The sequence below is a fragment of the Drosophila montana genome, unplaced genomic scaffold (assembly GCF_035044405.1).
Source record: "Drosophila montana isolate Dmon_TW-CO22-7 unplaced genomic scaffold, ASM3504440v1 contig_3200_1, whole genome shotgun sequence".
Taxonomy (NCBI): Eukaryota; Metazoa; Arthropoda; class Insecta; order Diptera; family Drosophilidae; genus Drosophila; species Drosophila montana.
This window is the reverse complement of record NW_026998080.1, coordinates 769,392-796,240: the sequence shown is the minus strand read 5'-3', so window position 1 is coordinate 796,240 and position 26,849 is coordinate 769,392. Positions and strand designations below refer to the sequence as shown.

At 36.9% G+C, this 26,849-nt stretch overlaps 5 protein-coding genes and 1 long non-coding RNA gene across 7 annotated transcripts in view; 3 read left to right on the top strand and 3 right to left on the bottom strand.

The window, feature by feature from the left end:
* Elk (Eag-like K[+] channel) overlaps positions 1 to 26,849 on the bottom strand; it is a 72,794-nt gene that overhangs the window by 40,646 nt on the left and 5,299 nt on the right. The gene's annotated exons all lie outside the window — the stretch shown is intronic.
* LOC135432377 (uncharacterized) lies at positions 1,476 to 1,973 on the bottom strand. The gene has a single exon (XM_064688046.1). The coding sequence runs from the start codon at positions 1,971 to 1,973 to the stop codon at positions 1,476 to 1,478; it is 498 nt and encodes a 165-aa protein (XP_064544116.1).
* On the top strand, positions 3,379 to 4,016 carry LOC135432376 (uncharacterized). Its single transcript, XM_064688045.1, has 2 exons — positions 3,379 to 3,450; positions 3,507 to 4,016. The coding sequence occupies exons 1-2, from the start codon at positions 3,379 to 3,381 to the stop codon at positions 4,014 to 4,016; spliced, it is 582 nt and encodes a 193-aa protein (XP_064544115.1).
* On the top strand, positions 10,739 to 14,132 carry PPO1 (Prophenoloxidase 1). Its single transcript, XM_064687324.1, has 6 exons — positions 10,739 to 11,155; positions 11,218 to 11,353; positions 11,882 to 12,376; positions 12,435 to 13,068; positions 13,512 to 13,764; positions 13,835 to 14,132. The coding sequence occupies exons 1-6, from the start codon at positions 10,803 to 10,805 to the stop codon at positions 14,028 to 14,030; spliced, it is 2,067 nt and encodes a 688-aa protein (XP_064543394.1). The 5' UTR covers positions 10,739 to 10,802; the 3' UTR covers positions 14,031 to 14,132.
* LOC135431890 (uncharacterized) lies at positions 15,053 to 15,860 on the bottom strand. The gene is made up of 2 exons (XR_010436856.1): positions 15,751 to 15,860; positions 15,053 to 15,601 (listed from the first exon to the last, which is right to left on the bottom strand). It is a non-coding gene; the product is annotated as an uncharacterized LOC135431890 (long non-coding RNA).
* Positions 21,676 to 26,400, top strand: LOC135431905 (uncharacterized). 2 transcript variants are annotated; one of them, XM_064687316.1, is made up of 2 exons: positions 21,676 to 24,811; positions 24,943 to 26,400. In XM_064687316.1, exon 1 carries the CDS (start codon positions 21,835 to 21,837, stop codon positions 24,610 to 24,612), a length of 2,778 nt encoding a protein of 925 aa, XP_064543386.1. In that variant the 5' UTR covers positions 21,676 to 21,834; the 3' UTR covers positions 24,613 to 24,811; positions 24,943 to 26,400. The 2 variants fall into 2 exon arrangements, with proteins under 2 accessions (XP_064543386.1, XP_064543385.1); XM_064687315.1 differs by having other exon boundaries at positions 21,676 to 24,875.

Sequence of the window (26,849 nt, the reverse complement as noted above, 5' to 3'; positions counted from 1 at the left end):
CAGCTATGTGAAAAATATAGTTATTTACTTTCTATAACAAAAATCACAGCAGGTGATTAAATAAATAAAGCAGAATAGAATAAAGCAGAATATATATATTTATTTATTTAAAAATGTATCCGATGTTAAAAATCACAATTAAAATAAGAGCTGGAGGTGCTTGCTTTTCTAAGCAAACAAATCAGTTTAATTTCAAAACAAAGTCCATCTACAGTTAATACTAAAAACAATTATTTTAAGCAGCAAACTGAAGAGTAATGCAAACTCCTTAGCTTATTGACGAGATACTTGGCCAGGCTGCTCTGTTGAGGTACTTTAGCTGAGCACCGGGCCTTTTTGAAGTCAAGTAATTTAATAACATTAAAATAGATTGCACAAATAAATATGCAGCAAGTGCAGGGCCAGCGGCAACCGCTTGGAGCCTGCACTCATTTCACCTCTGGGAAAAAAACAAAATAAAAGCTTCAGAAAACGAACGAACAGGAACCCAAAATGCCCTTGCAACGTGAAAACGCGTCTGGCATTTTTAATTCCAATATATTTATATATAAATGTGCATGTATGTATTTGTGGCCAGTGGAAAGCAGAGCGTGCGTCACGTGCAACATTAAATGCGGCACGGAAATGCGATAATACATTTCACAATTTTTTTTGTGCCACAAATTTCACACACTTGTCTGGACGCAGAAAAATTGCAGGCAAGTGGTACATTTTATGCGGGTAGCGTTGATTAGATGCTCTTTCATATGGAAGATTATCCAAAATTGTAGCCAAATCTGTCATCATATTGAGAGGGGAGTTTGCATTCATACATTTTATAGAAACCTTTTGAGCAGAACTTTTTATGTAGACAGGTAAAGCTGTAAGCTGATATGTCTTGTTCGGATTAAAGTGATAGCTGCACTCAAGAAAAACATGTCTATCAAATTTCATCAAGGTAGCGAATCAGTAGCTGGAGCATTCTCAGTTTCACAACATCGATTCTTTAGACGGTATAAATAAATACACTTACAAGTATTACAAATATTTATAATATTCAACAGCACATCTATATTGGGCGCCCTAAGCCAATGTTTCAAATCCTACACATTTCTAAACTTCCAAAAATTGTTATCTATTCAATATCAATACTCTTAATATATATGTAGTATACTAGTTTAAATAGCAGTTAAAATGACAGTTTAATATAATAATATCGATAAAATAAAAAGCCAGGAGTAATAGTAAAACAACTACAATGAATTTCCATAAAAACCCAAAGCCTAATTCCCATCAAGAATACCTAAAATAAAGAGTTACAGCTCTGTTGAGAACCTATTCCAAATAGTTTCCGTTAGGGTAAACAAAGTTCGTAACGAGTACCTTAATTGGCATAGAATTTTTATTTGTATTTTATTGCAACAGTTAGCCACATGCCACTTGCTTAGTTGCTTTTCAGCGATTTGTTGGCATTGGCATTGCAAATGGCCGCTGGGCTACAAGAGTTGGTCCCTTTTGCCGCTTCGATGACGCTGGACGCGGCTCTGTATGAAGCCCTTTATGATCTTATTGCCATTAACGAGCACTGCGAAATATATATGCATATCCGATTCAAAACTGAAAGCGGGTATATTTTGCATATTGGAGCGATAACTGCGCACATAGATGAGCTCGTCCTTGGGAAAGGGACAACGCTTGGGCACATTACTGAAACTCTCCATTGTATGACGGCCCAGCTGTATAAACGGTATCTGATTTTTATTGGCCAGCAATTGGCAGCCATTGATGTCGCTCAGGTTGAACAGCGTAAAATCCTGACCGTTAACTCGTGGCAGCACACTGGCCATGTTAACGAGAAACTTTGGCACAGGCTGGCGAAACTTTAGCTCAATCGAGAAGGTGCGACGACGCCAACTTCTGCCCAGGCTGCAGTTCAAATGGGTGAGCAACTTTTCGGGATCATCCGAACTGCAGCTGCAGTTGTTAAACATCATAAAAAACTTCGTCTGCGGTCAGTTTGGAATTAATATTTAAAACAATTACTTTATGTATACCGTTGTTTACCTTTACGCTGGCAAAATGCACGGCCATGCTTAAAATGAACAAAAGCACGTAACAAAATTTTGAATTCATGTAACCAAAGGCAAGTTAAAAAACGAACAACTAAAAAACATTTCAAATGTACACAATAATATGCCTGTAATATATGAATATGTAATGTAAACAATTATGCACTAATTGCTTTAATAATTACACATCATAATTATTTTTATTTATTTATTATTTAGAACAGTAGGCCATTAAAAATGATTAACAATCTGCTTTGATTATAATGATGGAAGGTGAAAAAGGCAACGGCAAGTGTGTGTGGGTCAAAATTATATTTGTAAATTTGTGTATGGAATCAATTAAAAATCGCAGCACAGCTGTATAATGAGCTATAATAAAAAATTGGTTTGATTTAAATAATTATAAATAACCAGATATTCAACTTTTTCAAAAGCTACTTAGCATTGAAATATTAATGAAAGCTGTTCATATTTTTTACTCAAGGCTTATAAAAAAGGTTATCATTTTTAAAGATTCAATTCAATCGAACGCGACAATCCGCCCAACAAAGATCGGCGATTAGATCAACTTCTTTCCCTTTTTCCTCAATCCCCTTCATTGTTAATATCCCTCATATTTCCTTATCTTGACAGTCTTCCGCTCGCTATAGACCAGAAGGTACCGATCGATGCCAGCGCATAATAAAACAAAAAGTTGCTCAAAGAATTTTTAAAAGAAAATAGCTGTATAGTAATTTCAAACTATTCTCATGGACAATTCAACATTCGGTAAATTTGAGGTTCTTAAAATATTTTGTTTCTTTAGCTTCTATGTTTAAGACTTAAAAAGATATGTCGGGCTTGGTTATAATAAATAATACTAATGAATAATATTAAAGGATAAATTTAATTTATTTACTTAATTAAAAGTAAATAAATTACAAAATTAAATAAAAAAGGTTAGGAATATGTTCTATAAATTATAATATAACCTAAAAGTAATAAACATCATTATTATTATTGTAATTGTATGTATTACAATAAGATAATAATAATATCAATCCACATATTACCATTTAGTACCCAACTAAACTAACCCAATTTCAATTAAATTTGCACAGAGCGATTATACAAAACAAATCCAAATACGTTCATATTATATATATAACGTTCAAAGCAAGTTTATTTTACCACGCTGCTAAGCATTATTTATTCAGTCGAACATTAGTCAAGCCTCAGTGGCTGACAATATTTGCAGGCATTATTTGGCGATTTTGATTAACGAATAAAATTTACAATTCAATTGCTTTTGTTATTGCTTAATGAGTTTAGTTTGGAAGAAAGCGCAGATATGTACGTAACGCCCTTGGCATTTATCGCCGTTCTTTTTGGCTATCGACTGGTTCAGCCGATTGCGGCCAAGGTGCGTATACGTAATGGGTAAGCCATTGCTTTACGCAGTTTTTTATGTGCTTACAGACGGACTTTGAGCTGCAGTTCGAGAATTTTACATGCATTCGCGGCAGTGCTTCAAAAGCAAATCCCCTGAAGAGTTTCCATTGCGGTCTCAGCAAGAATCCCAAACGGCGCACTATGCACATGGAATTCGCGCTCCTGGAACCGCTTAACGAGCACGAGTTCCACATGCTCATCGTAATACCCCGTCGCACAGTGGACTTTGTGCTGCTCAATGTGACCACAGACGGCTGCCAGTTGCTCTCCAATAAGAATCAGGTGCCGCTGCTGCGCATCGCACGCGATATACTTGACCGCTACAGCAATTTTCCTCGACATTGCCCCTTTGAGCAGGGCAAGGCCTACTATATGCGCGGCTTCCGGCTGGACCTGAGTCTAATACCAGCTGCTATGATGGAAACTCCAGTCTCCGTTCAATTTGGCTATAAACGCCGCCAAGGGCAGCTATTTCAAGGCCATATTGTGGCCCATGTGCAGCGCACCAACAATGCCAAGAAGAAGAAAGACGTCTAAATAGTGCGGCTTGGAAAAACAGAAATATTTGACTTTGGCTTACTGGTGTCCTAGTAAATTTACACCTGAATATCTCTTCAGCAGAATTTACTGTGTTTTAAATAACTTCTGTATTATTTTAACAATTCCTTTGAAATTTCAAGAACAACAGATTTCCAGAAAAATATACGTATACCAAAGAGCACGACTTTTTCTAAGAAGTTAGAACAGTTGCCATGGGAGTGCCAGAGATCAAACAACATAGCAAATTTGCGATAAGTTTCTATGCTCAATTATCGACCAATGCAGGATTCATTGAAAGCATTAGAAGCAATATATTTTATAAATTTCTATATATCTACATATATATTTCTATATATTTATATATTGCATTCAGGGCCATGCGGTTAGCGATTCGAATACCAAGCTAATATTTCGATGCATTATTGTCTTAACTGAATGCTATAATGACGAATACTGATAATTAAACAATAATAATAAAAATAGTAATAATAATAATAATAATAATAATAATAATAATAATAATAATAATAATAATAATAATAATAATAATAATAATAATAATAATAATAATAATAATAATAATAATAATAATAATAATAATAATAATAATAATAATAATAATAATAATAATAATAATAATAATAATAATAATAATAATAATAATAATAATAATAATAATAATAATAATAATAATAATAATAATAATAATAATAATAATAATAATAATAATAATAATAATAATAATAATAATAATAATAATAATAATAATAATAATAATAATAATAATAATAATAATAATAATAATAATAATAATTATAATAATAATAATAATATTGATAATAATAATAATTGTAATAAAAAAACTAAACAATAATTATAACAATATAAATATTTTTAATGGATTCAAACTAATCTCCTTCCATTTCGTGACAAGATTCGATCCCCATCTTCTATATTTTATATAAAATTCAACACATGAAATTTCATGTCATCTTGAAAATCGTAAATGTAAGGAACACAGCTAGACGGACAGAATTTTTCACCTAAAGCTATAATTGTTGAGAAACCTTAAACATTTGGCTCATGAACAAGTCACAGACAGAATGGGAGAATACGCAAGTTAATTTGGATATGCGTCTCGTGGATTCTCGTTTAGCCAAAGGATTAGCTCTTTGTAGATGACAGACAATACGCTCAGATCAATGAACTACAGACAAACTAGTCTAAATTCGACGATGCTAGTCAAAAGAAGAGCTGTAAACATTTGCCACTGTGTGTCTGGCCGTCTGTGGCAAGAGCTCGCACTACTTTATGACACCCTTTTGATGGCCAATTTTTTTTATGGTTTTCAGGGTATAAAAAGTTGACAGCCGCAGCAGCAGTACATATGGCCTCGAAGTTAATATAACAAAAAAAAATAATATAAAAAAGCCAGCTGTCTGGCGTTGACAACGTGAACACAGTCGCAACACCTGATGTTGCAGCACTTAGACACGCTCTGTCTCTGTCGTTGTTGCTGTCCCTGTCCCTGTCCCTGTCACTCGTACGTGGTGCACTGTGTGGCAGCAATTTGTTCTAAGCCATTCAACAAATGTTGTTCAATTACCGTTTGCACACACACACGCGCACACACCTGCACACACACTTTGTTGCAGCCGCTAACAGAGCTATTGTCTGTCTGGTTGCTGCCACATGGCGTTTGACAGTCGCAATGACAATTGGCAACTGCCAACTGGCAACTGGCAACAGACAACTAATAACATTTTCATCCGCCATGGACTGTTTGTGCCTTGGGGGGGCAGCAATGCTGCTACCTTGGGTTCGATCTCTGTTTGTCAAATGATTTGTTACAGTTTCCCATTTGTGCACTTCCGGCGCCTGTCACATGTGCTAGCTACATGTTAAAGTTGCCAACTGGCTTTTAATTAGACGTTAGAGATTTGCATGTGTTGCCTACCCACTGCCAACCCGCTCCCCAGCGACCCTTCAGCATTGTTTAACTTAACTGTCAGTTTGGCAGCAGCACCAGCAACTGCTGTCAGCATCGATTTTGCAACAGTTTGCAGCAAGTTTGACTTTGGCATCTTGAAATTCCCCCCTTTGAGACAGCTAATTGGACTGGCTTTAATTGCCTCTGCGGTTGTTGCTGCTCCTGTTGTTATTGTTCTTGCTACAGCTGTCTGCCGCCTTTGGCCATCTAGTTAATTTATGAAATTTCACACACAGATCCAGCTCCGAATTTATTATGCATACGATTATTTCATTATGCCCATTAAGCAAAACAATTAAGTAAAGCTCCTGTCAAATGCGGGCATTACCGCCTTGACAGCATGTTTGTTATGCCAAATGCTTGATGTTTAACTTCTTATTTCTGGCAGAGCTATCACGCGCTCCAACATAGTGTCAAATTTCGTTTCCTTTCTAGAGCCTTTCTAGTTATGTAGGCAAAATTGTAGCCATGGTGTCTTCTAATCTTTTTGTCGATTTGACAACATGTTCAATTATTAACATTAATTAATTAGTTAATTAAATTATCATTAAGTTTGATATTTGTCTTGTTTCTTCTCAACCAAATAAACAATGCAAGTTATGCTTAAAGTTTCGAATATTTCAAAATATTAAAGATATTAACTGTTTGCCTAAGAAAACAGATTTGGTTGATTTTGTCTATACAAAATATAACATAAACATTTAATGGTTGTTAGTTAAACTGCATACTACTACATAAAGGAAGTTCTTCTATAAAACTCACTAAATTTTAATTCAAAATAAAAAAAAGATATAAAAACACTCACAAAAGATTTCCCTGTTGAAGTAGCTATAGTTACCTGGATTTTATGATAATTTTATTAAACTGTAGAACAATTTAAAATCCATTTGCAAGGGTATTTAATCGCGTCTCTCTTGCCCCATTTACTTGTGTTGCATATTTAATTTTTACCGCTGTTAACCTGTTGAAAATTCTCAACTAGCTTAAAGGGTCTGCATTATTAATGGATGTTCTTTGGGGTATTTTTGTTGTCTGTTGCTTTTGTTGTTGTCTCTGTGTTGGGTTTTATGTTGTTTTTTAAAGCGAGCAAAAACGAAATATTGATAAGCCCTGTCCGCAAATTCTTGTGGTTGCGCTGCCGCCCGTGCCCCGGCCATTCCCAACGACGGCAATGATATGCCGCAAAATGTTTAAGACATCAGCCCGCCCCGCCGAGCTCCGCCTCGTCAACGCCCACAGGCTACAACCAACTCTTGGCTTAACTGCGACGCATAATTAAGGCAACCCTTTCCGATCATTTTACGAGCTACTATATGGCATATGATGGGACGGGCAGACTTTTGTCTTTATCGACCAGCCACAAAAGTTTGGCTTTTCAACTTTTTGCCATGCCATAAAAAACTTTTGCCAGTTTTTCACTTTTTTTTTTGTTAAACTTTTCACATATTTTAATTTTTTAAAATTTGAGTTTTAGCTAAAAATGCAAATAAATGGAATACACATAATTAATTAATGTTAGTTGCGGCATTGTCAGTCGCTTAAAGACATTTCTGATGAAATATTACTTTGCATATTGTAAATGTATCTGCCAGATAGCAACAAGAAGAAGCAGAAGCAGCAAAACACAAAACTTTGACATGAAAAGTCGCTTTCTTGTTGTGGGCAAAATGGTGAAAATTCATCTTTCCAATTCACAAACTCACTGGCCCCAGAAGACAAAGAAGAGGCAAGGCGAGGCGCGACGGCGTTGCACAGTGGTGCGAATATATGGAATGCCAGCACGAAAAATAGAGCTCTTTCTTTCAAATACTAATATTTCTCTGTCCTGATGTATTCAGATATTAAACCATCAATATTTTGCATTAAATTTTACATGTATCGAAAACAGCAACTGATAACAAGCTGAGAAGTATCGAAAGAGCCGTAAAGCACTAATTAATATTTTATTGATTATGTCAGCACTTCTTTCTTTGTAACTGTAAAAATTATCTAAACTGAATTTATCGATTAACTTAAGAGATATTCCTAGCAGTAAAATATGCTTTTAAACCCAAAACTGACTTGTTACATTCGATATTTTTTTCCGTTTTAGATTTCTGTGAGACTTTTTAAGATTTGTTTAACACAACGATAACTTAGATGAAGACTACATCAGTCTATTCTATTCCAGTTTAAAACTGTTCCAGTTTTTTTTTTATTTTGTGTAGGTTTATACCAATTATATTGATAACAGCAATCGATAACTTGAAATAGCACTTATAACCGATAGCTTAACCATTTCATTTTTGGGATTTTTCAAATACCATGACATTTATTAATCAAATTTGTTTATATATATTTTTTTAGTACAACTTTTATACAACTTTTATAAAAAATTGATCTATAGTAGCATTCGATAACTGATTGATTATTTTTGAAAATTGTATACAATTTATATCGATAACAGCAATCGAGAAATTGAAATCGAGCAAATAACCGATTGTTTAACCATTTCATTTTAAGGATTATTCAAATGCCCTGAAATTTATTTTTGAAATTTTTCCTTATTTGTTATTTTTTATTCTTTTATACAAATCGATACATATCGATAGCAGCAATCGATAACCTGAAATGCATACATAGCAGATTGATTGGCTATTTCATTTTAAGGGTTTAAAACTGTCATGCTTTTTTTTTTGCACTTGTGAGACTGTGCGTCGTTGCCACAACTCTGCATAATGTGCCACAGAACTCTTTGCTGTTGTAGTTGTTGCTGTTGTTGTTGTTGTTGTTGCTGTCAATTTCACAGATTAATGCGCGCACATTTGAACGCCTTGGTCAGAGCCAGTAGCCCGCGCCTGGCACTTACATTTATTATTGACAATGGCAAAAGTTTTCGCTCTGGTCACGAAGCGGCAAAAATTGATTCGCACAAATGTTTTAATCGCCAAAAGTTGTTCGCCTCTATAAGGACTGTGCGTTAGTTACGCTTTCTGCATAAATTTATGGCCTTGCAACACACTCAAATTAACTCGCATGTATGTGAGTTATATATGGCTTGAGGCCTGCTGCGCATACATATGTTGCCCAATTCTATTTAACTAGAGCCACAGGGCATAAACAGGGGTTCTACTTTCTGTACGAAATGGCCAGGCATAACAATAAAAGCGACCTTAACATAATATTTTGCATTATAATCGCGCTGTCCGTTCGCCTTGTGGCAATTCATAATTTTCATGCCATTTTTCAGCATGAAAATTTGACTCTTTAAAGTTCAAATGGGTTAGAAGAAAAGTTATGTGAACAAAAAAAAAATCAAATAAAAAAAGTTATTCTTTTAAATTATGTTTATGATTCAATTTGAGCCGCAAAGATTGCTTACAAAATTTAAAGAACTTGCAATATTTTATGCAAGATTAGAGCTGTTTCCCTTGAAAGAGCTTTGCCGAAAGAAGTAATTTATAGAAGAAAGGTCAGAAAACCATTAATATATAATTTTCTTGTTTAAAAAAATGTTCATTTCTTCAAACGTTCAACGTTAAAATTAAACCGAATTTGTATATATAACTAATAATTTCTTATTAAAAAAATGTTTAATGTTAAAATGTTTCTTCAAAGATAACGAAAATTCAAACAATTATAATTGACAACAAAAAAATTGAAAACCTCTGGCACAATTCTGAGAATCGATTGGAAGTTAAAACGCCTTTATTAAAGCCCTTACGGTCAAAGATACAATGTTCAAAAGAATATTGCTGTTTAAGCAACAATTACGTTACCTTTTTGTGGTTACTCAGAGAAAAGGCTTTGCAATAAAAAAAGTGTATAAAAAAGACGTTGACCATTATTTGAAATGTTAAAACTTTATAACACAATGTAAAATTTCATCTTCTTTGAAACGATTCGAAATTCTAATTCATACTTTACTAAGAACCGAACCGAACCTCAGACCAAAAGATTTATCATAAAATAAATAAAAATTAGGCAAACCGTAACCTGAACCAAAGCATATTTTCTTCAAAAATGATTTAGCTCGAAACAAGAAGCTCTTCAGCGAAATGGGAGTATGGAGGAAAAATAGGAAAATAGGGCTCCAACCTTTAAATTTATCAAAACCTATTTGCTAGTTGAACGGAGAATTTTAATATTTAGGAAGGAATTGTTTCTCAAAAATGTTTATACACGATATACAAAATTTGCACTTTTGTTCAGAGCTGTGGACAAATAAACCCGCGAACAAAACCTACAAGTAAAGAGTTGTTTCGAACCGTGAACTAAGCAAGCGACAGATTGTGTTGGGCTTGCAGCCCCGAATAAAATAAGTATTAAAATAATAAATGCCCGAACAACTCGTTTCTTATCACATTGCGCATTGTGAGAACATGTGAAATAACATAAAAGCGGCGCCTCTTCCACTGATAAGTATATTATATATGCATGGGCAAACAAATATAAACATATTACAACTTAGAGCCCTAATATGTTTGAGAAACACATGCACTTTTATAAGAGATTGTCATATCTATGTGGTCACTGGAAATGTTTGTGGCTGCCTAAAATAGCAGAGCAAAATGTTTGAATAATTAAATAATAATAATTAAATGTCTGTGGGATAGTTTTTAAGTCAGCCAAGCCGCAAAAACTTATCAACTTATTATTAAAAAAATAAAAAGAATTAAGTTCTTTGTGGTTAGCTCGAAAGAGCTATAAAAATGCCAGTGTCTGCCCTCAACTTTCACAGTGCGCTGCAGCAGCTCGTGAGGAGAACAACTTTTTCCTAGTTTACCAGGCATATCAAACTCTTGCCCATCAAAATGAATACGGATTTGAAGGCTTTGGAATTGTTGTTCCAGCGTCCATTGGAGCCGGTGTTCACCACCCGCGATAATGGCAAGACGGTGCTCGATCTGCCCGAAAGCGTCTATACGGATCGCTATCGCAACAACTCGGAGGAGGTCTCGAATCGCTTCAGTCTGAATGCTGAAACGCGTATACCTGTGCGTGAGCTGGCCAAGAAGCCGAATCTGGGATTCGCATCCAAGTTGGGCCGAAAGAATCAATTCTCCCTGTTCAACACACGGCACAGGGAAATTGCCGGCCAGCTAATCCAATTGTATCTGGATGCGCCCAATTTGCAAGAGTTCGTCGCCCTGGCTGTCTACACCAAGTAAGTGATTCAAGCTATACAAAAAATACATATATAGCCTATATGTTTCAATAATTGTGCAGGGATCGTGTCAACCCAGTGCTGTTCCAATACAGCTATGCAGTGGCCATTGCTCATCGTCCGGATACGCGCACCGTGCCCATTCCCAACATCTCGCAGGTCTTCCCAAGCAATTTTATCGAACCCTCCGTTTTTCAGGTGAGCTAAGCAACTTCTATTGATAATGAGGGTATGTCAGTTTTCTCACGAAGTGTGTAACACAGGAAAAAAATCTTCGAACCCAATAAGCGAATATGTATGTAATATGTAATATAAATGTAGCCATTTCTTCCAAAAAATTCTTAAATTCTTGATTAGTTCTTGAATGTACAAATTTTTTGTTTGTCAAGAATTCTTAACAGAACTAGAAATTTACGGCTGCTAACATACTCCTTACTTAATTTATATAGTTGTATATATAATATATAAAGCTGATCGGTTAAAAACTCAACTCTCCATATAGAAAACTTATTTGTTTTTCAAGACAGCTTTATCCAAATACAGGAATGAAAGGCTTTACATATTTTAAATGTCGTGTCAAGTCGAACTTCTGTAAAAAATGGCGCCTATAGAAACAATTCGTGGCAAATACAACTATCGTATCAATCCATTTCTCAACCTAATGCCTTTTAGGGCATTTAATATTCGTAGTGCTTCATTATACGATTTATTTTAATTTTCGAACAGGAAGCGCGCCAGGAGGCTTCGGTAATTGCCAAGAGCGGCAATCGCTCCATTTTGGAGATACCCATCAATTATACGGCCTCCGATCGCGAGGATGAGCAGCGTTTGTCCTATTTCCGTGAGGATATTGGCGTCAACAGCCATCATTGGCACTGGCATTTGGTTTATCCGGCCAGTGGACCCGTGGAGGTGGTCAACAAGGATCGCCGCGGCGAGCTCTTCTACTACATGCACCATCAGCTGATCGCACGCTACAATGTGGAGCGTTTCTGCAACAATCTGAAGCGCGTGGCGCCACTCAATAATCTGCGTGACGAGGTGCCCGAGGGCTACTTCCCCAAGATCCTGTCGAGCGTGAACAATCGCACATATCCGGCACGTGTGTCCAGGCAGCTGTTGCGCGACGTGGATCGTCCGGATGGCAACATTGAGATCTCAGAATTGGAACGTTGGCGTGATCGCGTTCTGGCCGCCATCGATCAGGGCTTTGTCGAAGATGTAAGTTTATCGTATAAAGAGTTTAAGAAAGCAGGAAATTAATATCCATCAAATACAGGCTCAAGGTAAACGCATTCCGTTGGACGAGGTGCGCGGCATCGATATTCTGGGCAACATTGTTGAGGCCTCCAGCACGCTTTCGGTGAACAACCAGTTCTATGGCAATTTACACAATCAGGGCCACACAATCATCTCGTTTGCCCATGATCCTGACAACCGGCACTTGGAGGACTTTGGTGTTATGGGCGATGTGACCACAGCTATGCGCGATCCAATCTTTTACAGATGGCACGGATTCATCGATAGCGTTTTCAACAAGCACAAGGCCCTGCTGCCGGTCTACAATGCCACCCAGCTGGGCTTTGAGGGTGTCAACGTGACCTATGTGGAGGCACGACTGGGCGCCGCCAATGCACGCCCAAATACGCTGCTCACCTATTGGCAAAAATCGAATGCCAATTTGGCTGCCGGCCTGGATTTTGGACCAGTGGAGGATGAAAATATTACTGCCTCCTTCAGGCATCTGCAGAACGCACCCTTCACCTACACCTTCAATGTGACCAATTCGGGGGCCAAACGCACCGGCACCTGCCGCATCTTCATCTGCCCCAAGACCGATGAGCGCAACCAGCCGCTGCGCCTCGAGGAGCAGCGTCTCATGGCCATTGAGATGGACAAGTTTACGGTGGAACGTAAGTAAAAAGCAATAGAAATATAACAGTTCACTATAACCTGCTCTCGTTATCAATGGATAAAAATGAAGGTAAAGTGAATTTGTGCACGTAACAGGTGAAGGACACTGAAAGAGATTTAAAATCTGGGCAACGAGATGTCTCCCTATCCGTCAACTTAACCATATCGACCCGGTTTTTGAGGTCAAACAAGTTCTTCTTCGATAGCTTCAACAAAATATGCACAGACTTATTATTTCCCTATTTTTGGCATATGCATTCATTTATCTGCCATATCTGTGCCCTAGAAAGTTTATAGCAATTTTTCGTAGTGTGAGGCAAAGAAAAAGAGCACAGCTTCAACGAGGGTATGAATTTGTATAGATTATATAATAAAGGGTATCTTAAGTCGTCGCCAACTCTTTGATATTAAGCTTGACTTTAATTATCTTTTGCCCACGCAGTGGTGCCCGGTGAGAATACCATACGCCGTGAATCGACAGACTCATCGGTGGCCATACCATTTGAGCGTTCTTTCCGTGCCGTTGGGGCTAGTTATCAGCCAACTGCTGCGGATGAGCTGGCACGTTTCCGTTTCTGCGGCTGCGGTTGGCCGCAGCATCTGCTGCTGCCCAAGGGCAAGCCAGAGGGTATGCAATTCGATTTGTTTGTCATGATTTCGGACTACACAAACGATTCGGTGCAGCAGTTAACCAAGTAAGTGGCTCTGTCAATGTTGAGCAACAGCAATAACTAATCTAAAACTTTTACAACACACTCACAACAGCACCCCGAACGACGCCTGCAGCACGGCCTATTCGTTCTGCGGCCTTAAGGATAAACTGTACCCGGATAGACGCACCATGGGCTTCCCCTTCGACAGGCGTCTGCCCAATGATAATCTCAATGAATTTGTGGCCGCCTTCCCTAATATGGCCAAGACCGATGTGACAATTAAATTCAACGATCGCACTGTGGGTTAAAGCTAATGGTTGCCGACACATTTATATATCCAAATTATACTTATGCAATCTATTCACATTATATATTCTATGAAACGCATTAATAAAAGCCGCAACACAATATGCTCAATATTAACCATGCTTTACGGAAGTCACATAAATGTAGCCTTCTTTTATGCGCGATTGCATTGACCTCGCCTAACGGAGTTGTTGAACACTAAACTTGAATACACAAACACACACACACACACACGCGAAGAACATGCCTTTCTCGCTTGCACGCGCGCTCTATCATTGCTGTATAACAATTTCTCTTATATGCAAGCTGAGCTCAGCCCTGCTGAACTAATGTTACGTCCGTTTCTCTTCTTTTGCATTGGCAACAATGTGAGCTGGCATACAGTCTACTGAGTAATACGTACACTATATAAGTAAAGGCTTACGCTGTTAATATAGGTGTATCATTCTTATTAACATTATGTAAGCGTAGCTCAGTTACGCTCTCAGTTAAGCTGCTGTTATGAATGTTAGTATTGTTGTCTCTTTCTTTCTGCCTATCGAGCGCAAAGCGCATGACTGCAGCGCTAGCATTCTAAGCTTTAAACACTATGTATACCATTGCTAAGGATATCATAATTTCGTCACGAATTATATTACACATACAAGCCATCTTCACCCTTAAAAATATATATACTCTCTCTCTCTTTATCAACTCGATATAGTCAAGCGCATCTGTTGCCATAGAAATGATCGGTACAAAACTATGTTCTTGTTAGAAAGCTTGTTGAGATGCCTTTACTAAAATTTTTGATTACATTTAAATTATTACAATTAAGTTCTAAATAGTTTCTTTTATATGTCTGAAAGGGTAGTTGCTCATCGGCGACTGTTAGCACTTCAAACGATAAGCTCACAGACCTGTACTTTGCATTAAATGTTCCCAAACTGGCAATCAGTTTTATTTACCCCATATTCTCAAACAAATATATACTCTTTATATATATATATATATAGATATTTTCTACAATAATCAAAGACGCAGCTTGGTAAATATTTGCCTTGAATTATTTAATAATATTTATATCAATGCTGATTCTTGGCCAGAAACACAAATATAACTAACACAACCACACACGTGCACACACACACCACCGTCCACACAAACACATACAAAGCCATAGTAGCACGCCCACTAAATGATGGGTGGATAGACGATTAGGCAGGGCAAAGCAGAGCAGGGCAAGGCTAATCCTATTAGACTTCAAAGCCGTTTCGCTCAACAAACTTTCGCCGTGGTCCAGACACGCCGCCCTCCCCCCGTCCGACTCCGTCCGGCCACCTCGACGCTTGTCTTTTGCTATTTTTTACTAGTTGCTGTTATTGTTGCAATACAGTTTCTGCAAAACCGTTGCACGTGTTGCGCTTATTAACTTTCTTTTCAGCCTGCCACACGGCGTTTGCCACAATTAATGCAGCATACTGCGGGGCGTCCAAGTTTCGAGTGACTCGGAAATCTGCAAGGTAAACTCAGGCTTGTAACTGGACATCCGTTGGATTTTGGGCACCACAAACAAACACATAACAACTTACAGCTGTCGATTATAAGAGAACAAATTGATTTTTAAAAGCTTTTGACCAACATTTTTGCCTATACCTCAACTTGCCAAGCAAGAAAAGTTAAGTGCAAGGACTTAAGAAAAATAAGCTGTCTTCAGTTTGATGTTTAATGCATTATACGTACCACGGCTTAAATATTTTGAATTTAAAATTTTTATAACTAAATAGTAAATTTATAAAATTTGAATTTGTTAGACTTCAAAAAAGCCTGTTCAATTGATTTAAAAACAAAAGATTTGTCAGTTACAGCTTTATATACCAACATCTACGCTTAACGTTGGGTTTACAGTTGGCTTCCTTGCGCCTTCATATCATAATATTATACATTTCACATTAAATCTTTTGCCTTACTTAAGTTAAACCAGTCTTTTGAGCCTTAAAATTATTTTTTAGAATAATTTACAATTTATATTACGCCTGGGCTACACAAAAACTTTATCAGCTGTTTACATTGTAAACAATTCAGTAGGATTTTCTGCTTCTTTTCGTAAGTCATAAACAGATCCCTAAATCCCACATCCCACAAAATCAGCAAGGAGTTTAAACACAATTAAATATGTCCATTTAAATAAATATATAAATTAACTTCTGTCTTTCATACAAAATTTGAACACAATTCTTTAACATTTTTTAGAAAGTATGTGCTCTTAGATCAAACATTATCTGCATTAAACTCTAGCAAAAGCTGCTCTGCATAAAAATAGAACTAATAAATTTCAACTTTAAATTTTCATTTTTCTTTCATACTGACATATTTTATTACCTTGGTTTGTTTTTGCAATCTAAACTCCGCGCTTACGTAGAATTTATTTATGTTAAAAAATTTTAATAAATAGACAAATAGAAAAGAAAAAAAAAAGGAAAAAAAAAATGTGGGCACATTGAAAAATACTTGAATTCATTTTGTTAGCCCAAGGCCAATTTCTGGGGGCTGCCAATTTGGCATAACTTGGCCAACTTTATATAGTAGCTGAGGGCCGGTAGAGGTCCTCTTTTATCCCCATGTGTTGGGGTATTTGTTATTTTGTTTATTTTTTTTTCCGCCCTGTTCTGTTATTTGCGTTGGGCATTAATGTTGCCTACGTGCTGCGGCTGTCCTATTTGATTTTGATTTGATTTTATTTGACTTGGCTTTGCTTTACTTTACTTTACTTTACTTTGCCTTACTTTCGGTTTTGTTTATGCAAAAATATTTGGCTACTTTAAGCCAGGGCTCTGGCAAAATGTATTTTAAGTGCTCGCACAGAGATTTCTCGCACGCATATGTGCAATTTGCCGAGTTCGGGAGCCCAGAAAATCGTAATAAATATTATAGAGAATTTCCATTTGCTGTTTGGGTAAACAAACTTACGAAATGTTTACTTTATAATCTTTACACACACAAACTTAAAGATAATTAAATGCAGATAAAGTTGCTGTTCAAGCATCCTTCATTATTAATGCACATGAATATATATATATATATATGTATATAGAGATTGTGTCTGCTGTTTAATTGAAAGCCTGTCGGCGATATTGTTGCACACAATTTCATGTTTAATTTCTGTGTAAATTTTCATTAAATCATTTTCACATACTGTATGCACACAAATGAAATTAAAAGCAAGTCCCACAGGCTGCTCAAATTGCCCAGAGCCTATTAAAAAGTCAATCAAAAATATAAACACAAAAGCGTTGGCAAAACAAGAAATGCACCCAACCACAGAATACTCTTTGCTCAGGATTATAGCTCTATTATTCAACAGCACATAGTTTCTTCAAATTTAGCATATTCATTCAAAACTAGTCTTGCTGTTACGATATTTTAGATGGAGAGAGAAATTACTTGTATTTTCCGTCACGTCACAATTTCTGACTTTGAAACTGTCAACAGAAACCATCGCAATATTAAAATTGTTGCCCCTAACTGACTATTCAAAATTCAACCTAAATTGTTATTTGCCTACTTTCATGCGTAAATCGAATGTGGCTGCCCGTAGAAGTGTTTAAATGCATCTCACTAAATTTTTATTAATAATTAATTTAAAAAAACGAGAAAGCGAGGCAACCCGAAAATTTAATACCCTTGTAGACAATTCCCAGTCACAGATATGTGAGAACAGTGCAGCTCGAAAATACTGAGTTTATTTAAAATATCTCTGTAAACAGAATATTTTGCCATATAAAATCCTAATATTCCTTTATTATAGCAGCTATATAATATAGTGCTCCCATGTTGATAAGATTTCGCAAATATGTAGGGAGCATAGGGAAACTTAGAAATGCTGAATTTGGGTAAGATATCTTGATATAAAAATGTTTTTTATACAAGAACCTACTTTTGCACCGATCGCTACTATGACAACTTTTACGCGTTACAAAATTCATGACAAAAAAAAATTATAATACCCTCTACAAGGGTATAACAAGCTCTACTAAAAAGTATGGAACTTGTATACTTTGGGTCGCCAGTTCTTCCAGTCTCTGAGTTCGTACAGAACCCCACATAAACAATTTATATAGTTAGAAAAACATTTTACATTCACAATTGCACATTTTAATGACACCCATTCATTGAATGAGCAGCTACTATATGTATATAGATCCTATACGAATTGGCTTTTACACATGTTTAGATTAAACTATAAGAAGACCTTGAAAATGCATTGAGAACTATTGAAAGTAAGACCGAAACGGCTGCGAGTGGTGTTTGCAAATTTGTGCCTAAATTTAGACTTGGCAATTTGGTAATTTGGCCAAAAGTCGAAATGTTTTGTTCGTCTATTTGGCAAGTGCTCACACGCCTTGAGAAGCTGAACCAGAAACATGTGCTGATGATGAGTTAGGATTTATGTACTACGTACAAATTTATGGCTATGGGACATGAGCAACTGGTTGTGGCAGCTATTTGTGCTATTTTTGCCCACGCTTCAGGCCGTAAACAGAGGCCGTGTGTCCCCCCAGTACATATGTTATATATACAATGCTATTTTAATAATATGACCAAGTTCATTCGCTGCCTAATTGCGCATAAGCCTAACCGAAAAGAGGGGGGCACCAGAAGAACCGGCAAAGAAGAACCGGAGTCAGCTCTTGTGAACGCATTCAGGCGCGCTCAGTGACTAGATAATATGCGTAGTCAACTTGAATCACAAGTACGTAACGTTCTACTCACACAGATGCACACACACACATACACACACACACTCATACACGGAGAGACATTGGCAGGTTTATGTATTGGCAATCGGTAATGCGAAGTATTTTACGGTTTTATGACCAGCCTTAATGACTGCAGCATTTTTGCACAACAAAGCGATTCCGATAGCAGACTGAAGCAGCAATGGCAAGGGCAATAGCTGAGCATAACAGAACAATACACATAGCTTTACTTCTACCGTAAAAGAGGCTATGCCACACCAAAGAGAGTTAAGATATAAGTAAATATTGAATATATTAAACCATGTTAGAAATAACATAAGCTGCTTGGGTTTACATGATATTATTTAACATGCAGCTGTTATGCAGCATTTTAACAGATTGCATATCGCTCTCAAATTGACAGTTAAGCATGCACAAATGTTAATCAGAGTTTTTCCTTTTATTAATCTAATGCTGGGTATGTTTAAGTCGTGCTGCTGTTATTAGTAATTCCTACTTGTTCTATCATGAACATGCTAATTGTTTGCAATTATGCTTTAAGCTGGCTTCACATTACAATACGCCGTAAAGTATTTCATAGATGAGAGAAATCGAAATGGAACAGACCATTAAATAAGCACGTTTCAGGACAGCGCTCGAATGCCATTCAAACTGCAGCCATGTCCAGCTCAAGGACCTGTTGTAGTTGAAGCAAGTTGAAGCAAAAACATGACGAAGGTCACTCAACATGCCGCAAATGTTAAATTGAAGGCCACTAATATATAACAGCTGCCCCAACTATTCTCAATGTAGATTAACATGCTGGTAAATAACATAAAAATGTTAATACCATCTAATTAGTAAAGAAAATAGTTCACTAATGACATATTTAAGCACATAATTATATATTTTTTAAATTTTATAATAACGGGATTGGCCTGTCGCTAGGGAATGCATTTTTATTTTTGCTCGTACATTTTTAATAGCGTTTTTAGCCATTTAAATTTTTCATTTTTTTCTGCTCCGTTTTTTTGTAGTATATTGAATGTTTACTCAACATGTCCACGCGTTTTCAACTTTTACCTTTCGGCTGTTAATATTGAAATTAATTGGTAATAAACGAGCATCGCCTGTTTATAATTCGTCAGGCTGCGTCATGACCTCGCTTTTGTTTATCGCCTCTCTGCCATTGATTCCAACACATGCCATGCAAAAATTAAAATTGAAAATCACCTTTATCTGCCGTTTTTTGCAATCAGATACGAGAATGAAAAATCCAAGCACCTGTGTTATTTTAGCGCCAATATGCGATATGCTTTATGCACACACGACGCATCGAGTATAAGTAAATAAATAAAGTACTACAATAATAAACATTGAATTCTCTGGCCCACAACGAAATGTAATCGGAAAGAAAAAATACTCCCCCAGATCTACGCTAGGTTTACGTTCGAGTCTGTAGAGGCTGTGTTTTTAACATAAACAAACTATTTATGCAATTGATTAACTTAAGTTCTTAATCAATGAACTGTCAAATCTTGTGGGGAAACAATTTAACGTAAACAATTTTGTAAAAAGGAAATAGTATTTTTCACAATGAACTGCAAACTTTAGTTAACATAAGCAGCAACATATACTCATATATGTAATTTAACATATTTCGCTATTTTTGCAATCGCTAGTCACACTGACCAACGGTTAAAAATGCAAATAACATTTTGTAAATACCGATGTTAGGTAACAGAATGCTACTACATTTGTAATTCTATAAGGAGCTAAAAACAAGGCTGACCTGCATTTACTGGCCCTTTATTTAAGAACCATTATTTATAAAATGTTAATTATTTCCTTAAACGATAAGTTAATAAGACCCCAACGTCTTAACCCAGTAATTAAATAACCAGAGTACTTAACAGCAAAGACGTTAACAGTTTCGTTTAACATAACTGCTACTGCTATGAACATATACATAGAAATGTCCTCTAAGCTTAAAGGTATTTATTTTGTGAAACAGTTGCATATTAAATATAACATATTACGCTCTCAACACGTACCCCCATCTGACATTTAAAGGCCCCGAGGCACATTGAAGCTTTATCCGTGTTACACACAATGCGCATAGAATTACAGTAATTCAAGGCAGAGACAAACTAAAATTATTTTATATATACAAACATATGTGTGGACACAAGTGTTTGTGGGTGCATGTGTGTGTGTATTTATATTTGTAGATGTGAAGTGAAGGGTTGTGCGTGGGTGTATGTGTGTGTGTGTGTATTGTGCACTTTTGGCTCGTTGCAACGAGGAATACGGGAAATGCAAAAACAAAGCATTTTCCAAGGCAGACGCACAGCTGTCATTATAAAGTTTTACCGCGTGTGCAAAATAAATATATAAAAAACAATTTAGTTGCTTTAATCGGAAGTATACGACTAGGAGATACCCTGATCCCAGCGTTGAGTAACTTTTACTTACTTTTTGACCAAGCTCTAATAAATTTCGAGTTATGCTTTAAAAACCATTTACCAAACGCGATTTTTATCGATAATATGAAAATGGGAGAAGATATCTAAACAAGGAGATTAGCTTGCACTGCTTATGGTATATGAGAATATACACTTTAAATTTCAAGTCTCTAGCTTTTGGAATTTTTGATGCATGGCTCAGTTCGACTCAGCTCTTTGTCCTGTTCAAAAATATATATACTTGCGTTTTGAAAATGCTTCCTACTACCTGTTAGGGTATAAAAATATGCAAATATATGTAAATATATTTTAATTTAAGGAGAGTGCTGGGTAGTACTTAAGTACAAACAGTTACATACTTTGTGACCCACTAATTTAAGTAAACGCATACAAGCTGTGAGTCTTGAAATCAGTTCAAACTGAATCGAAGTGTATAACTGAATCATCTGAACTTGTATCAAACGTGTCCCGAGCTAAAAGTCAAGCAGCAAAACAAATTCACAGTTGACAAAATTGCAAGTGATGCGTAAATAGACAATTCTTAGGAAGTAGAAAGTATACGACTTCGGAATATATTTACAAATAGATATAGATAGTGTTTATTAGAATATCGCAAAATTATTATGCTCAATCTAAGTCGTACATTAACATCTATCAATCCGTACGAGATGCAGAGCCTAAGTGGCCGGCTCCTGAATCGCCAATGTCTTAATCAGAAAGTCAAGGCTGTTGCTCAACAATTGAAGTGGAACACTCAGCTCCACGATTGCAATGCATTTCGCAACTGTTGGCAATTTTATGCCAATGGCCAGAAGCCCGTTTCATTTTTTGAGCAGCAGCGACGCAAGATGGCAAATCGTGGGTTTGTCGATCGGATCAAGAATCAGAAGGCAGCCAAATTTTTGCAGTTATTTGCAACCGCCGAGTTTAAGGGCCAAGGCAATGTCTATGATCAAATGTACGATGAGTTCGTGAGCTGTTTCAAATGCCCACAGCCAGGCCCGTGCACAACTAAAAAAATTAAACGTCATCTTCCACGTAAAACAGCGAAAGTTGTAACAGCCGCAAGGCCTGCAACGCGAAATGAGGGCAAGAAGTTGAAGCCAATGTTTAAAATAAATCCAGCTCTTTTGCCCCAGCTATCAATGGAAAGTGCATCGGATAAGCGTAGAATTCGCTTTAAAGATGCTAATATTCGTACAAAACCAGGAATAATTTATAAAAGTTGGATTTCAACTGTGGGAACATCTGCTGATACTACATCCAGAGAAGATTCAGTTGAACTGGAAGCAATTGTGATACCGCGCGAGGAGTTACAACAGAATGAAAAGCCCGAGAACTTAAAAACTGATGCAAAACCCAACGAATTACAACAAAGTGTAAAGCCCGAGGACCTAAAAACTAATGTACAACCCAAAGAGTTACAACAAAATGTAAAGGAATTAAAACATAATATACAACCCGAGGAATTACAAAATAATGTTAAACCCAAGCAATTAAAATATAATGCAAAAAGCAAGAAATTTAAACATAATATAAGCCTCGAAGAGAAACTTCCGGAAAACCAAATCCCAGAAATACCAAAGCCAATAGAACCCACAGGAAGCAAGGGAAGGGATATCGCAAGGAAAGAAGTATCAGATACCTCAGAGCAAGCACACCAAAGAACCCAAAAGGAGATCGAATTGGCTGAAATAGCTCTGCTTGAAGAACAAGCAAGGAGACGACAAAGAAGAATAACAAGATCGCATTCAGAGCCCAATTTAAAATCGAAGAGCTTTAAACATCATAAATCCCATGCCCAGAAAAAGAAAACCGCTGTAGGTTACCGAAGAACAGGTACTTCAATTATGTCTGGAAGTGATACTAGTATTCGTAGCACACAAATCAGGCATATGAAGAAATTTCAAAAAGAGGCCAGATTAAAAGGTCTATTCAAATATCGATTGTCCAGTACACCAGTAAGATACAGTTCACATTCGATTGCATCGCGTAAGTCGTATGGAAGAGCCTCAACCATGTCCAGATCCTCAGTCAGGTACAGAGGCTCAGCCATGTCCACATTCTCAGGCGCGCGCAGGACCACATCTCCAGTTATAGATCCCGGCCAAGCACCAACCTCAGCCGCAGTCCCTGCCGCATCCCCTGCCGCAGCCCATGTCCCAAGACCTGCCCCAACCCCGCTGCTGATCCCGCTTCCAATAGTAAATGGGCCAATTAAGAAGAAAACGCAGAGATCTTCTATACCCTTAATAAAGCCAACCATCTACATGACTAAAAAAATCAAAAAAGTTACCGAAACGCCACTCGACACAGCACTGAAAACCAAACCTGCAATTCCACACTTGAAAAAATTTACTTCAGATCCGTTACCGAATGCCGATATGGCTTCCAATAGTTCGATTGATTCACCAACACAACCAGCCGAAACAGATTGGGCTGCTCTGAAGCTGCGTAAACTATCGTCGTTTACTTATGATCCGTCGCACGAAATATTCGAGAACTTCTTACACAAAAATCCACCGATTGACGTTAAACAGCACGTTCATGATTTTATGTCTAAGAATAATATTAACTTTGATATGTTTCAAAAATTTCCCAGAAACTGGCCACTTCCCTTTGAATCGAAACTTGTACGACGCATGCGCAGCGAAAAACGCAAAGGTTTCAGCTTGCCAAAAATATCCAGGAAAATTAAGAAGACCGAAAAAAAAAGACGAAAGAGCGTACCTGAAAAGCCGAAACCGGAACCAGAACTTCTTAAGGTACCCAGCTGTGAGATATGTCGCAACTTCAATCAGACCGAGCCCGATCAACCGTATATGATTGAAATGAAAAAGCGAGAGGCTCGCGAAGAACTCAAGCGATATTATAGACGAAAATTAATGGCACAGTCCTCAAATTCACAAACGGTTCGATGCGCTGCACCCGACAATTTTCATTTTAGTTCCCAGCCCGATCCAAATATAATGGAAATGAAACTGCGAGAACTTCGCGATGAACTCGAGAGCTATAGACTGACATTACCAACAGAATCATTAAATTCACAAACGGCTCGAGACTGTACACCCGAGGAGCCATACGTTCATTTTAGTTCCAGGCCGGAACCAAATATGATTGAAATGAGAAAGCAACAGGTCCGCGACGAACTGAAGACACATTACAGTCGGAGCTTATCGACATCAAGCTCACAAACGGCTAGCGGCAGCAGGCTCAATCAGGCTCAATCGTTGCGACCATCACTGGTTCATTTGAACTGCTATCCAAAGCAGTTCCGAAAACACAAGGAAAAGCAAACAATGCGGCAAAAACTGGTTGTGTGTTACAAGATGCTATGCGATTGTGAAACGCTTTTAGATAATAAGTTAAAGCAGCTTCATGATCACGAGCGTTGTCTTTGAACTCTAATCCGTACTGTGTTTGAACTAGTTCGTTAAGCAGAGCGAACTAGTTTAAGCACAGCACAGATTATTGGCTGAGAAACGCAGTAGTCTTTTTTTTTTATAAATTAATTTTATTTCCAGAAAGAAAAATAAAAATGATTTTTTAAGTATATGTTAAGTTCTGACTTCCTATTGCAGTTGAACTAACCAAAGCGAGGTTAAGTGTAGATTATTTATTTATGCCAATCAAAATGACAGGCATTTGTGAACAACCTATAAATGTAAACACATCTAATTAACTTTTCTTTTTTTTTTTTAATAAAAATAAAATAATAAAAAATTCTTTAGTTTAAATTGCAAGTGCAACAACACCTGATAGATGAACGCATTGCCGAGATCGAATAGTCTGAACGTTGCCGTCGAGAGCGATCGCTTTGGTGCCCAGCCATCGCTGTTGAATCGGGATTGTTTGGTCAAGAAAATCGAGATCTTAGCGCCCCTGATCGAAAAACTACATTGGAACAATAACAATGAAGTATTTTGTGCCTATTGGAGCTACTTGGCCGGCAGCTACAAGAAGCATCAACAGGACATACTCCAACGCATCAAACAGAATGCAGAGTTTTTGAAAAATATTGAAGATAAACGGCCAGAATCCTTTATGAAATTTCTGCTGCCCCGTAAAGGGCGGACTGGCAATAAACTAATTTTAAACGATGTATCCGCTAAAAAAGCTGAAAATATCATCTATGAGGAGTTTATGGAATGCTTTAATCGTAAAGCAACCGTTACCACAGTAAAGCCTCGCAAACGACGATCAGAGTCCTTGTTATTGACTTGGAGACGCGAGAAAGTTGAGGCCATAGATGCGCTCAAAGCAACTAAAAATCCATACGATATCGAGCAAATCCAGCAGAAATTGAAGCGTTTAGAGCAGTTGGAGGAGCGACTGAATCCAACTCAACCCTATCCCGAGAGGCTGTATAGGCAAAAGAAAAAGTACGAGCAGGTGCCACAGATTCCACGCCCAACGAATAACGGAATTGAGTCTTTAAGGCCTCAAAAATCTTCAAATAGCAGATATAAAAGGAAACCTAAAAAATATATAAGAAAGCTCTCTGACGAAGTAGAACAGGGCGAACAAATACAAAAAGATATTGAAGTCTTAAGTAGACGCAAGTCTAAAGATAAATATCGAAGAAAAACACACGAACACGAAATTGATAAGCCAACCTTGAAGGAAAATCAAAAGGAAGTGGAAATTGTGGAAACGAATAATATATATATTAGCCACCCTTTGAAACAAACTAATTATCCTAGAAAGTCTAGTAAAGAAGAACAAGAGTCGAAAAAATCCTCGCTTGATAAACACTTGCAAGAATCTAATGAACAAAATGATGTCTCTCTTTTACCTAATTTGCAAGTTACATTCAAACCGAAAAAAAAACATAAAAAAAAAATGGATGAAAGTGCAAAGTTGAAGAAACATGAAGAGGAGCAGAAGGAAGAACAAACGGAAGAAATACCCCCCGATGAAAATGTGTCCAAAAAGGACGATGAAATTGAAACTGCGCCAAATCAGTTCGAAATTAAGCGACCTAGAAATAATATATATATTAGCCACCCTTTGAAACAAACTAATTATCCTAGAAAGTCTAGTAAAGAAGAACAAGAGTCGAAAAAATCCTCGCTTGATAAACACTTGCAAGAATCTAATGAACAAAATGATGTCTCTCTTTTACCTAATTTGCAAGTTACATTCAAACCGAAAAAAAAACATAAAAAAAAAATGGATGAAAGTGCAAAGTTGAAGAAACATGAAGAGGAGCAGAAGGAAGAACAAACGGAAGAAATACCCCCCGATGAAAATGTGTCCAAAAAGGACGATGAAATTGAAACTGCGCCAAATCAGTTCGAAATTAAGCGACCTAGAAAGTACTTAGAAAATATACCCAAGCGGAAAACTGAACAAATTTCTAAAGTAGAACATAAAGAAGAAACTGCAAAGGAACAGCGGCAGAAAGGTAATGAAATTGATAAAGAATCGGTAAAAGTGAATGTGAATGACAATACAGAACGAGTTCAACATTTAGTCCTTAGACCAAAAATACATAAATATCACACTTTTCTTTACCGAAAAAAGAGGCGAACGTCATCGGTTAAACGACCGTACAAATTAATGAAAGTTGAACGAAATAAACAATCGACTCCATTGAAAGACAGCTCAATGACCCCTTTCACAGAGTTAGAATTGC

Bases quoted from the DNA above. Each gene is read 5' to 3' on its own strand.
- LOC135432377 (XM_064688046.1), bottom strand. From the start codon at position 1,973: ATGATGTTTAACAACTGCAGCTGCAGTTCGGATGATCCCGAAAAGTTG.
- LOC135432376 (XM_064688045.1), top strand. From the start codon at position 3,379: ATGTACGTAACGCCCTTGGCATTTATCGCCGTTCTTTTTGGCTATCGA. The intron at 3,451-3,506 runs GTGCGTATACGT...ATGTGCTTACAG, and splicing joins TTCAGCCGATTGCGGCCAAG to ACGGACTTTGAGCTGCAGTT.
- PPO1 (XM_064687324.1), top strand. From the start codon at position 10,803: ATGAATACGGATTTGAAGGCTTTGGAATTGTTGTTCCAGCGTCCATTG. The intron at 11,156-11,217 runs GTAAGTGATTCA...ATAATTGTGCAG, and splicing joins GCCCTGGCTGTCTACACCAA to GGATCGTGTCAACCCAGTGC. The intron at 12,377-12,434 runs GTAAGTTTATCG...CATCAAATACAG, and splicing joins ATCAGGGCTTTGTCGAAGAT to GCTCAAGGTAAACGCATTCC.
- LOC135431905 (XM_064687316.1), top strand. From the start codon at position 21,835: ATGCTCAATCTAAGTCGTACATTAACATCTATCAATCCGTACGAGATG.